This window comes from Lactuca virosa, chromosome 5 (genome assembly GCF_052849685.1).
Source record: "Lactuca virosa cultivar CGN04683 chromosome 5, Lactuca_virosa_CGN04683_v6, whole genome shotgun sequence".
NCBI classification, from domain to species: domain Eukaryota; kingdom Viridiplantae; phylum Streptophyta; class Magnoliopsida; order Asterales; family Asteraceae; genus Lactuca; species Lactuca virosa.
Genome location: NC_136430.1, coordinates 119,846,759 through 119,861,023, shown reverse-complemented (window position 1 = coordinate 119,861,023; position 14,265 = coordinate 119,846,759). Strand labels below are relative to the sequence as shown.

General features: G+C 39.8%; 1 protein-coding gene and 1 non-coding gene across 2 annotated transcripts; both read left to right on the top strand.

The window, feature by feature from the left end:
• Window positions 1–4,718: 4,718 nt before the first annotated feature.
• On the top strand, window positions 4,719–4,825 carry LOC145118350 (small nucleolar RNA R71). The gene has a single exon (XR_013713305.1). It is a non-coding gene; the product is annotated as a small nucleolar RNA R71 (small nucleolar RNA).
• Window positions 4,826–12,521: 7,696 nt separating this feature from the next.
• On the top strand, window positions 12,522–13,487 carry LOC145111678 (uncharacterized). Its single transcript, XM_079047937.1, has 2 exons — window positions 12,522–13,389; window positions 13,480–13,487. The coding sequence occupies exons 1-2, from the start codon at window positions 12,522–12,524 to the stop codon at window positions 13,485–13,487; spliced, it is 876 nt and encodes a 291-aa protein (XP_078904063.1).
• The last annotated feature ends 778 nt before the right edge of the window (window positions 13,488–14,265 follow it).

Here is a 14,265-nt window from a genome sequence, read left to right as displayed (position 1 = left end):
AGCAGCCAGAACCACCCACCCTGCATGCCCCATCGTGCGTCTTGCCGCATTTACCACAGCGGCTTCGGCCCTGTTGGCCCCTCGACCTCGAATCAAAAACCTTGGGCCTCTTCCCCGAACCCTATGAACTCTGAACCTAATTCGGCTTCATCTTCTTCTCCATTTCCAAATCAATATCCCTCTCTATGGCTCGCACTATCCTATCCTCCCATGTCCTGCAACTGAACCGGATCATAAACTGTCGAATATCGCTCCTCAACATCGCGTGGTACGTCGTCTTCTTCATATCCTTGCCCGCCACATACTGCGGAACTAGTAACGCCGTCTCACGGAACGTAGCAATGATCTTTGCTACCGTCTCAGTAGTCTGGCGAAGGTCCTGAAACTCCCTCGCCAACTGTTAGACCTTAATCACAAGTACGAACTCAACCCAAAATCTCGTCACAAAATCCTCCCAAGTCATCGACTCAATCGCCTCGCCTCGCCTCCCAAGGCATGCCCAACCTCCTCCCACTAGTCTCGAGCTCTGTCCTTCAGAAGATAGGATGCAAGTCGGACCTTCGCCTCCTCATGACAAAGGCTAGATCAGAAGGCATTCCTGACGTCTTCCAACCAACGCCTGCTCGCATTCGGGTCCTTCTTCCTAAAGAACTTTAGGGCTCCACATGCCCGGAACCCACAAAAAGTCAAAGTGCGAGCTCCCATCATCGCCACCATCTCATAACGAAAAGCACCCATGCGCTCATCTAGAATCTCCATGATACCCTCCTTGATCGTACCAAAGATCACAGGAGTCTTCTCTAGAATGTTGTGGGTAATCTCTGATGAAATGAACTCCTACATCTGATCATCCAAATGTCCAGCTCCAGAGCCCAAACCCTTGTCGGCACCAGAATTACTACCAGATCCTCCTCGAGTGACCATCATACTGAAAATAGACCATTCAACCATCAGAACACACACAAATATATATATACACATCTAGGTATCCCATACTCTACAAGTTTCCTGGTATCATCTTCTCTTTCCTTGACTTGGGTATGGATCCTCTGCTTCCAGTAGTACAGGCCCATACTACCTTCCACATCTATCTGTACTTTCCTCAAGGATCGCACCGAGTCCTCCAGGTCACTTCCTTATCAAACCAACAATGCTCAATATGACAAGGCTCTCAGCACCGAATCACCTCCTAGGTCTTCCTAGGGCAACCCCCACACTACTCTCTGCCATCAGTTGTAGAAGGAACTCCCCTAACACCCTCTATCTAGCTCACGAATATAATTACATATCACCGACACTAGATAATTCTTCGAATGAAATGTCTCACACTACAACGGTTAGACTCAGACCGTCTAGTCTCAATAATAAGTAACTTATCATATTCGCATACTAGTTAGCTGAAGTTAATGGGAACTCCTAAAAGCACAAAGCAAGTAGCATTCGAGCATCTAGTAATCGGAAACAAGCATAACCTAATCAGGCTATCCTAACACTGACTGATCAGTACTAGCATGCAAGTCTACAATCTCATACTCTAGGCATACAAAGGCATCTCTCCCATCATTCTATCATGCAATCCTGATCAGATCCTTAGCCCTAATATAACATGCGATTCACAAATTCACAGTTCAAATCATAACATAAAACATGTATGGGTATTTTGAAAAAAACTTACTTGAGCTCGGTCGATTGCATGCACCACACCCCTTTCTTTTGTTAGAAAAGTCTTTTTATAAAACATTCCTTTTATTAATAGACAAACCTACCAAATCCTCAATTTGAGTTCAGACACACCCCGAGAGTATGCCTGAATCCCTCAAACCAAGGCTCTGATACCAACTTGTAATATCCCAAAATTTAAGACCAAAAATTTGTTTTTAATAATAATCAAACCATCATCCAAACGTTTTCATAAAAACCATAATGAATTCAGAGTATGTTAATAATCATCCAAATACATCAAGTCAACAAAATACAGAACAATATGGTGTGTATGATGCGATCATACCAAGCTCTTCCCCTTCGATTTGGAAGTACCTGAAACATAAACTGAAAACTGTAAGCATGAAGCTTAGTGAGTTCCCCAAAATACCTCATACAATACATATCAAACATACAATGGGCCATGCCCAACAACCATCGGGCCCCGCCCGACATCGTGCCCCGCCAGGCATCGAGCCCCGCTCGGAACAGATCTGTCAGTAACATGAGATGGGCCCCGCCCCATCACATTCATCAGGCCCTACCCAACATTCATACAGCTACATAAACACATTCAAGAATCACTAAGATAAATAGCATACAATACACCCATCAGGCCTCGCCTGGCATCGAACCCCACCGGGTATACATATCACATACTACACATGCAAGAGTCACACAAAAAACTAGCATCCTAGTCATAATAAATCATGGGTCGATATTGGTGTCGTCGACCCGCCAAGCACAGTGAGAAAACTCACCTCATGCTGTTGAAAATCAGATAAATGCTTGAACTGATGAGCATAAAACCCATGCTTGTCAATCAAATAAAGATCCCAATTAATAATCAGACCATAAACCTTAACTAGGATACTAGTTCACTTGTCCAATACCCAGGGTGAAAGACCATTTTACCCTTTCCTTACTTGGCCCAAAACCAAGACCCAACCCAATGGCTCCAAAAGCCCAACATGGCCCATCTTCCTAATGACACCCAAAGCCCATTACCAGCCCAAATATAGGAAGGCCCAAAGCCTAACAATGTACCAAATTCATATAGACTAGTGGCCCAACAAGGCCCAAAACCCTAATAGTCCAAATATGGCCCAAAACCCAAAAGTCAACAAAAGTCAAGGTTGTTGAGTATGCCCGACGTATTCAGACTTACGCCCAGCGTATGCCATCTTTGGCCAGTACGCACAACGTATGAGCTGGGTACGCCCAGCATACTCCTCATCCAACTCATGACACCATTAAGTGCTTAATCAGTTAAGCCACTATGTCTAATTCTCAGGTCTGATACTAAATGATGTCTTAACACGTAAAGTTGGCAACTTTACTCCTTTTCATGGCTTAATGGGACCCAATACTCAATAAAATCGATAATAAGAACCCTAAATGATGCATGGTCCACTATAACTCATCAAGATTGTATTTTTATGAACAAGGGACCTCAACAATGCTAAGATCTATCATCCTTATCTTCTGGAGTAGCTCATACTCATGCAAGACTTAAAGGACCATAAAAGAACCAAAAACAAGCCCTAAATAGATCTAACAAAATGAACCATCAAGTTTAAAGCTTTATACCTAAAATAAATTTCCAAGTTGATGATGATTCTGGATCCACAAGGTCTAGGCTCATCAATGCAAATTCCAATAGTTCCTCTTTCTTCAAAATCACCAAAACACCCTTAAAGTTCAGTTCTAAGCTCAAAACACTCAAATGGAAATTAGGGTTTTGTTCTTAGGGTTTGGAGAGGTGGAGGCTGGTCATAAGAGACTCTAGAAGCAACTTCAGGTGTTTAAATAGGGCACAAACCCTAAAAATTAGGGTTTTCCCTAGCTGTTCGTACGCCTCGCATACCTACACGTACGACTCGCGTACGTGGGTACCTCCGCGATCCAGATATCGAGCCAGTACGCCCAACATACTCATAGAGTAGGACCAGCGTACTTGGCTAAGGACCAATTTGCAAGGATTTTAAAATAAAGGTTTAAAAGGAAAAATACCCGAAATGTGAATGTTACAAATAGAACTTGCTCCATGAATTTCTTCTGCTCAGGCTCTACAATATGCTTAAGGGCTCAAGATGGGTATGGTGGAGGAGGCTGGTATAATTTTAAAAACGAATAATTTTTATTCTTTAGTGGCCACGTTGTGGCCAGGTTGGCACGTCGTGGGCACTGGGCAGATGGTTTTTCTTTTTTTGCTACGTGCTCAACTTCTTTCGGTTGTGGATCAGGCTACTCGGTATCTGTTTCATACGTCACAATTGGCTTAGAATCTACCTCTTTTTCAGTGTATATAGCTATAATGTGAGGTTTTGGTTTTGGATCGGTATTTGTAGGAGGTAACCTCTCATTTACGAGCTTGGTAAATTGACCCAATTGATTTTTAATGCTCGATATTGCCGCTTGTTGGTTTGTTATTGTAGCATCAGTTGTGGCATGTCTTTTTTCATAAATGGATGTGAAGCGTGCAAGCATTAACTTAAAATTGGACTTGTTTTCGGATGGTGGTTGTTCTTTTTGATAAAACGTCTACCGGTTTTCCTATACTTCTCCTCTTTTCTCTTCTTGTACTCATCGTAAGGTAACCACTCCTTCTTTGGTTTCTCCAATCCTCATCGTACTTGTCTCCACCCGAGTAACATACTTGGGCTTTTCGGTTCCCATTTGCATCCACATCGCAATCTTTCGTTAAATGCGGACCATTGCCATTTTCACACCCCATTCGAATTGCATGGATGGATTGATCCATTTTTGTCATTCTTCGATCCATGTTTTCCATTTTATCCATTATTGCTCCTAAGTTATCGCTTCCTCCCATGCCTTTACCTCTCGTAGCATCTTCTTGTGGGTTATGATATTCTCTTGAGTGCTTTGTGAACTCTTTAATTAATTCTTTGATTGTATTCAGATTCTTCTTACTAATCGTCCCTTGAGAATCAAGAAGTTGCCGTGTTGGAACGTTCAACCCATCATAGAAAATAGACACCTCTTATTGCACGTTCAAGTCATGTTGAGGATAATTTTTAAGAAGACCTTTGTATCGTTCCCACGCTTCGTATAAGGACTTGCCGATCTATTGTAGGAAGTTAGCGATCTTCTTCTTTAGCTTGCAATCTTTGAAGGAGGACTAAATTTCTCTATAAATGCTTCGCGAAGATTGTCCCATGTTCGAATAGCTCCAGGTGCGAGTGACTTTAACCAAACTTTTGCATCTCCAGTAAGTGTTACTAGAAGCATCCTTAAGTGTAATTCAAAATCTTCACTTCTTAGGGTTTTCTAAGGGGTTTCAATCGTAATCCTTAGCTTAATCCTCAAGCCAACCTCTGGAATTCAACCTAATGTCTGGTTTATATAGTTTCCAAAAATCTGGTCACCACGACATGGGGAATAGGTGCCACGTCGTGGGTATCTTTTAAATCTCGTATACTGCAAGTCACCGGAAGTTTCTAGGTCAGGATAGGTGGCCACGTCATGTCATTTAGATCACCGCGTCGTGGCATGCAATTTTTCATAACTTCTTCTCTTCTTCCATACTGCTGCTAGCTTTGACCTTTAAGTTTCCATATTTTGTCATTTTTGGTCCTTTTCCTTCAATATTGTCCTTTTTTGGCTACAAAATGTAATTTAACTCAATAAGTACCACATATTTTTGCAATTTACCAAATTATAGCTTAAACGTATTAAAATAATGCCTAAAAATATGTATAAATATGGCAATATCAATAATCGGCAAATCAAATAGAGAAAACAATTGCATCAGTTCCTAAATTAAAACAAACTAAACTACACATGCAAATATATTGTCAGTAGATCTTTATATGATTCAATCGACTGTGATGTTCTTCATACTTGTGATGGTACTTACTGAGTATTTACCATGTGATATTTTATAACTGGATATCCAAACACGAGGTAAATTCATCTTATAGTCACCAGAAAATTCAAGAGAACCATCAATGATTGAATACAACATTGAGGTCACTTTTGAATTCCTTTTAGACGCGTAGTTGGTCTTAACTATAATATACTCTAAGCTTATTATCAAATCTACTTAGGTGCATTACTTGTTACTCTTCCAAGAAAATACTTTATTATTTATTAAGAGCATGAAATTTGACTTCTAAATGAAAACGTCTATATTAGTAAGGAACTGACCATCAATGTAAATATTTCATTGATTTCTTCCATACTAATAAGATTATGTCTTTCGTCCTTTGAGGGCCCCAAAGAATATTCTTAATCCCTGATTATAGCCAAAATGATCTTATATGACTTATCATGAACAAGGCATATGAGTCATTACTTTTTTCTAGCAGAAACTCTTTAAGAATTGTGTATCTCGAGTTTCCTCAAGATTCCAAGTCCTTTGGCTTAATTCAATGAATAACTTAGATCTATCTCCACAGACTCTAAGCACACTTTCTTGTTCCTCCCATGTGTTTCATAGAGACACAATTCCTAAGTTATGTAAAGCTTTTCCACTTAGCAGAGTTAGAGCATCTTTTCCTATTTCAATACAAGGGATAAATTTGCTCCCACTAGCTTTGACATTTATATGGACTATCTTTTGTTTCTCGTAATTTAACTTTTGAATTTCTCATCGAAGAAAATGATCCAAACATAAGATAGTTGTTAGAACCCATCAATGGACTTCTCAAGCCTATATATATATATATATATATATATATATATATATATATATCATAACACATCTTGGTTTGAGTATATGTGTGTGTTCATATCCATGCTTGTAATCTCTTGAAGATCCACAAACACTACATGGTTTTAACACCAAGTGTTGAATCAATTCAAATTTTAACCATACACGGACCGAATCTCAATTCTCATACCTTCGTCTAATTGTGGCTTATATGGCCTTCCATAGCTTCCATTAGATGATAGACTCTGATCATAATCTATCAGTGACTCATTTCCCAAGTGACATGGAGTCAACATGGTCAATGACATCTTCTATTAGATCTATGAGAAGAGGTAGAGGAATGTCACTTTCTGTAATAGGTTTTAACCTCTAATTAAGTGCTAGTGTTTTCCTATATGTTCTTTGTTAATTGATTATTAAGTCTTATCAAGATCAATGTGGGTCCCACTAGTTCCTTTGGATATAATCTCTCTCTTTCGAAAGACTTCCTTTAGAGCAACACATATCTTGTTCTCAGAGGGATTCCATAAACATAGTTGGGGCGTACAATGAAATAACCTAAATTACAGAGCATTTGATAAAAACTTTCTTAGTTTGTATAAGAGCAATGACTTTTGTAACACTCGTTCATGGTACAATCCATGAACTATTTGTTAGCACAATACCAATCATTAACTACAAATCAAAAAATAATTTTGTTTCTCTATCCAAATAATTTTCTTATGGAAATACTTTGGTTTGAGACGAGTTATGAAATTTTTTCACAATTTCATTAGATGATCGTTAACCTTTTGATGAAGATTCTCACTATATTGTTGGACTAATTTTCTTATCCTTCTGCTCAATTGACTATGAACTTCGTTTTGTGACCAATCTGAAAGGACAATTAGCATGAACTAATTCCAAAAACTAATAGCATCACAAAGTCATTTGTTCATCATTTATCATGATACTATGAGATATGTATCAGTTGAAGATTTGTGGCCTAATGACTTCCAAAATTCTATCCAACTGAATATTTGGTGATGCACTTCTCATTTCCATATTCAAGATGATGATCTAAACATTTTGGATCAACATGCATCGTGGTTAATCTGAATGGCCAATTAGTTTAAACTAATTCCAATATATACTTTGCCACTTCATGGTGTCATTGTTATAATTATTGACAAATAAGATTTACATTTATCATAAAACTTAGGGTCAAATGATTTCCAAAATCTGATCCAACTGGATATTTGGTAATGCAACTCTTATTTAAGAAGATGATTCCATAATTGCATTTAATCCAATCAATGAATCTCTATTGAACTATTTTTAATATACTAGTTTCAAAGATTTCATGACTTATTTTAAATAGAAAACATGCAAAATGTTCTTTATTTAAATAAGCTAGAACTATCTTTCGAAACATTGTATAAACAATGTCAATCATAAGACCATAGACTTAACATTTAAGAGAACGAGTCATCTTATGATCCTAAGTATAGTAACGGAACTCGAACCAATGTCCTTGATCATAATCACTTCTCTATGTTATAGTCTATTACTTCCTTTTTGTCACTGTCCATTTTTGCAAATGTCAATACTCATCCTTTAGTGAAACACTCAAGGATTTTAAGTAACATACCAATGGTGTTATGGATTCATTATTCTAAATCATAGGCTAAACACTTGGAAGAACGAGTTGACTCGTGATCCTTTAAAATTATTATGGATCATCGTTATCAACGATCAATCAACTCTTCTTTAGGTTTTAGTCTACATCAGATTGGGCATTTATGCTTTTCTTAGTCCTTTTTTTGGTAATTAGTTTAGCCTATCAGAATATGTCTCATAATAAGCTCATTTATTGTCCTTCTAATAGCTTCATTTTATTTACTTCTTTTTATAGTTTATTTTAGCACATTTCATTCGCACTTTAGTTAATTTCCATGCACATTTTCCTTTTTTGTTATTTTATGACCATTCCGGGTACTTTCTAGTTTCTTGAGCATTATTGCAGATCTTTTTGGAGACTAGCGGAGCGGTATTTTTAGGAGGCGATTGGACTTGAAGGGCAATGGGGATTTCGTGCTAGATGGCTATGGAGGTGATTCATGGAGTGGGCTTGTCAATTGCTTGAAGGCTTGGAAGATTTGAACTTTAAATTTGCAAGGCGCGGGAGAATTTTCGAGTGTGCGGAGGCTGATGATCGGGCGATTACAAGAGCTTTGGAGGATTTGGAAAAGTCAGATTGGGCTCAAATTGAAGAGAACTTGAAGAAAAATGGGCTAGAAGCTGATCGGACTCGACGGGTTTGACCTCTATTGAAGAGCATTCTTGAGAAAACAGTGAATCCGACGAGAAAGGATTGGAGTTTGAGGCTTGCTAATGCCTTATGGGCCTATCGGACCGCTTACAAGACCCCGATAGGAATGTCCCCATTTAGTTCGGTTTTTGGAAAGCCATGTCATCTACCCGTCGAATTAGAGCACCATGAATTTTGGGCGGTCAAGTAATGTAATTACAATATTGATGAGGCGGGGAGGCATAGGAAGCTTCAACACCAAGAGCTAGAAGAATTAAGAAACGACTCCTATGAAAACTCAAGAATTTACAAGGAGAAAACGAAGCTCTTCCACGACAAGTCCATCACCCGGAAGCATTTTGAACTGGGGCATAGGGTCTTACTTTACCATTCACGATTGAAATTATTTCCGGGCAAGCTAAGGTCAAGATGGATTGGACCTTTTGTTGTGATAAAGACCTTTGACCATGGGGCGGTGGAAGTTCAAAGTGAAAAGACGGGACAAATTTTCAAAGTCAATGGGCACCGTTTGAAGCCATTCTATGAATGTTTCAATGCTAATGCTCTTGAAATCATCCATTTGGATTTCCCGATGTGTCGAAGCAAGCAAGGAAGACGTCTCGCCAAAGACGTTAAAGAAGGGCATTTTTGGAAAGCTATGCTTTCATCCTTTTCCAAATCCAAATAAATCATTTTAAAACAGCGTTTTCGGGATTTTGAAAATAAATTTTTGAAAGGTTTCATCCTCCATTCCAACTTTTGTCAAAAATTTTGAAACCGGGCCTTACGGGGATCTTTTTGAGCTAAAAAAATCAAGTTTAGTGGAAAATCTCATTTTTTTGAAGTGCAGGAAGGGCCCGCGGCCCGCGTGAGAAACATGAAGAATGGCCTGCGGCCCGCGTAGCTCAAAGTTACAATTGTCATTCAGCAAACGCGGCCAGACCGCGACCCGAGTTATACCCGCGTGAAGGATCAGACTCATTCCAAGCAACTCGACGCGGCCGGCACGCGGCCCGCGCCCTGCCTGCGTAGCTGTTTCCAACACTTAGCTTTTTTTTCCAATTGCCTCAGTTCCCGCGGCCTTCGTGCGGCTCGAGCAGTGCCCGCGTAGTGGTTCAGAACATTTCGACAAAGTTGACGTGGCCAGCACGAGGCCCGCGCCCTGCCCGCGTATTACACATTGACTGCGATTCATGGACTGTTGACTCGTTTGACTTTCTTTGACCAGGAGGTTTAATGAGTTGACCAAACATTGACTGGGTTTGACCTCTATTGACCAAAGATTAAACATCCCTTTCACTCTTCTTCGTCATAGTCATGCGGCCCGCGTAAGAATTCACGCGGCCCGCGTGGGTTTCTGCAGGGGCAATTTCGAGATTTCATTTGGAGCTCTATATTGGGAAGGTTGGTGTGCCTCTTCAGCCTTATCTTTTACATCCTATTTGGAGGCATTCTCTCTGGAGTTTTGGAGCATTTTGAAGGCCAAGAACCCTCAAGAACTTCATCATTTCTCCTCTTGATTCTTTTTAAATTTTGGGTACAATCTTTGCTTACTTTGTTTTCTTGAGTTTAGCCATGCTTGGCTAAACAAATATTGGTTGACTTTTGTTGAATCCTTTGAACTTTTGTTGAATATTGAAGAATCCATGAATTTGTGTTTGAATCTTTATGAAAATGTTTTGTGTTTTAACATCTTATCATTGCTTGTATGTTTTTATTCATGAGTTTAAATGTGTTTGTGGTGATTAGTTGGCTAATTTCTTGATTAAGTAAAGGATCTTCAAATTAGCAAGCAACAAGTGATTCTTGTGTTAGTTTTATTTCACACAATCATAAAAACATTTTCTCCAACATGGTAGTCGAAGCTTTTGACTCCTCTTGGATTTGGTGACTTTTGGTTCTTAATGCTAGTTGACTTTCACTAATTACATGCTTAATGGAAATTGTGACTTTGACTAAGGAAATTGTTATGAGCTTCTCTAACCATTTTAAAAACTAAGAAAAGTCTAGGTAATCTCAAGCTCCTTGGATTACTATAGCCAGATTAAGAGCTTAAATCAAGTATTGCACCATTGGATTCTAATGATATGTTCATCAAAAGTCAAAGTGAGGAAACCTTAAGTCAACCATCTTTCTCTTATTGATTTCACATCAAATTCTTATTTTTGCCAAATTGTTCATTTAAGTTCTAGTTTAATTCTAGTTTTAATTAAAGTATTTCAAAAAGATCAAAACCCCTATTTTTATTTTATTGTCATTTTACAAGTATTTTTGCAAAGAGATTTCCCATAGAGTTAGAAATTGAACCAATCTCCGTGAATCGACCCCTTTACCACTATACACTATTTTAGTGTAAAAGATCTAGGGTTATTTATTTTTTTTGGCCTCGACAACCACCAAATTTTGGCGTCGTTGCCGGGGATTGGTTTATTTTTAATCAATTTGTTTCTCTATGCCCAGATCTCAACGTACAGGTGCTTTGATTTATAATCCTGAAATTGAAAAAGAAGCAAGACGTTTGGTGAAAGAAAAGAGAATAGAACATGGTCAAACTTCAAATCCTCACAGGGATCCGGAGGTTGAAACCGCTTCATCAAGTGACACAAAACCCGATTCTAGTCCCGACCCTCGCCAAGAAATTCCCGAAACACCACCTCTACAACAAAATCCACCCATTATTGAACCAATCGCAATGGCGGACGGAGGAGAAGCTCCCAAAAGAAATTTGAGGCAAATGATGGAAACTGATGTTACACAAACTCCAACCGGTATCAACTACCCGGTTTTGGAAGGAGGCTCGGAGTTGAAGTCAAGTTTAGTCCATCACCTTCCAACTTTTCATGGATTAGAGAATGAAGACCCTCATAAGCACTTGAAGATGTTCCACATTATTTGCACTAGTATGAAGCCACAAGGGTCAACCGATGACCAAATCAAGCTAAGGGCATTCCCCTTTTCATTGGCCGATAGAGCAAAAGATTGGTTATTTTATCTTCCACCGGGGTCAATCAACTCATGGACCGACATGGCAAGAGCTTTTCTTGATAAGTTCTATCCCGCTTCAAGAGTCTCAAGTCTTAGAAATGAGATTTGTGGAATCCGCCAAGGTCAAAACGAGACTTTTCATGATTATTGGGAGAGGTTCAACAACTTGTGCTATAGTTGTCCACAACACCAAATTCCGGAACAAATCCTCATTCAACACTTCTATGAGGGATTGTTGCCAATGGAAAGAAGACTAGTTGATGCCTCAAGCGGTGGTGATGTCTTTAGTAAAACTCCACAACAAACAAGACAACTCTTCAACACCATAGCCGCAAACTCCCAACATTTTGGCCCGCGCCAAGATATGAAGAGAGAGACACAACACAAAGTCAATGAAGTGGGAAAAACTCCGTTGTCCAAAAGCTAGCCATGGGAAAAACTCCACATGTGATGGTTTGTGGAATATGTGCAACAATGGGACATCCTACGGATATGTGTCCCATTTTTCAAGAAGATACGGAACATGTAAATGCCACGGGAGAGTTCCAAAATTACCACAACAAGCCATCCGGTTATCAAAATGCTTACAATTCAAGTTGGAAGCCCAATCCCAACATGAGCTACAACCCAAGACCATTGCCTCAAAATGAATTGGTTAGACCTTCCTATCCACCACCACAACCCCAATACCAACATCCACAACCACACTATCAACCCAAACCGCACCCTCCACATCATCACCAACACCCTCCTCAATCCCAACCGAGTAGCTCCGGAATGTCCCTTGAAGACATTGTCAAATCATTAGCCACTAGTACCCAACAATTCCAAAAAGAGACAAGGACTAGTATCTCCAACCTTGAAGCACAAATGGGAGATATAGTTACATCTATAAGCAAGTTGGAATCTCGTGGTAAACTCCCTTCTCAAACCGAAAAGAACCCAAATGTCAATGTGGTGACCTTGAGAAGTGGTAAACAAGCCGGAGAGAGTAGTTCAAAGAAGAAGCCAAGGGATGAAGAGGAAGAAATAGAAGTCATTCCCATTGACGAACCCATAGTCAAGAACGATGCACAAGCCAGAGTCCCAAAGAAGACTACCCCTCTAGTGACACCAATAGCCACTCAACCGCCATTCCCTTCCCGACTTGCAACTTCAAAGAAGAACATGGAGGAGAAAAAGATTTTGGACACCTTCCGAAAGGTGGAAGTAAATATTCCCTTACTAGATGCAATCAAACAAATTCCTAGATATGCAAAATTCTTGAAGGAGCTTTGCACCAACAAAAGAAACTTGAAGGGAAATGAGAAGATCTCAATGAACGAAAATGCATCCGCGGTTTTACAAAGGAAGCTTCCACCTAAGTGCAAAGATCCCGGAATGTTTACGGTTCCTTGCAAGATTGGGGATGTCACTTTTAGTAGTGCCATGCTTGATCTTGGTGCTTCTATTAATGACATGACCTATTCAGTGTATGAATCTTTGAATGTTGGGCCTTTAAGTGAAACCGGTGTCATAATCTCTCTTGCGGATAAATCGAGTGTCTTCCCTAGAGGTGTTCTAGAAGATGTTTTGGTGCAAGTGAATCAATTGGTCTTTCCAGCGGATTTCTATGTGATCGATCTAGATGAGCAAGTATCCTCCAAATCGGCTCTAATCTTACTTGGGAGACCCTTTTTGAATACGGCTAGGACAAAGATCGATGTGTATGCGGGAAGTTTGACAATGGAGTTTGATGGTGAAACAATAAGCTTTAATATTTATGATGCCATGAGATATCCTAGTGATGTTTCATCTTTGTACTTTGTCGATGTTGTTGAGCCAATAGCCCAATAATGGTTCGCGTTGTCTAATGGTGATGTGTTGGAAATGATCTTAAGCAAGGGGTTTGATTGTGGGAAGCTAGCCGAGCAATTAAAGCTTTATTCTTTGGATCCGGAGATTGAGAGGTTGGTCAATACTTTAGAGATGAAGAAATCCACAAGATTAGATGTCAAGCAAATTGAGTTGCCTCCAACCCATACAAAGTTGCCACCATCCCTTGTTCAACCACCGGAATTGGAATTGAAGGTCCTACCTCAACACTTGAAGTATGCCTACTTGGGAAAGAATGAAACTCTTCCGGTTATCATTTCAACTCACTTAACCGAATTTGAAGAAGAACAACTCCTCAAGGTGTTGAAGGAGCATAAAGAAGCCATGGGTTGGACGATTGCGGATATCAAAGGGTTGAGTCCCTCCACTTGTATGCACAAGATCTTAATCGAGGATGAATGCAAGCCAAGTAGAGACGCGCAAAGAAGGTTGAATCCACCAATGATGGAAGTGGTCAAGAAAGAGATTTTGAAGCTCCTAGATGCGGGAATGATCTATCCAATCTCGGATAGCAAATGGGTGAGCCCGGTCCAAGTTGTGCCCAAGAAGACGGGAATGACGGTGGTCGAGAAAAACAAAGGTATGATGGTCCCCACCCGTGTGCAAAACGGGTGGAGAGTATGTATTGACTACCACAAACTCAATGCAAGCACACGAAAAGATCATTTTCCATTGCCTTTCATTGACCAAATGTTAGAAAGGTTGGCCGGAAAATCTCACTATTGTTGTCTCGACGGGT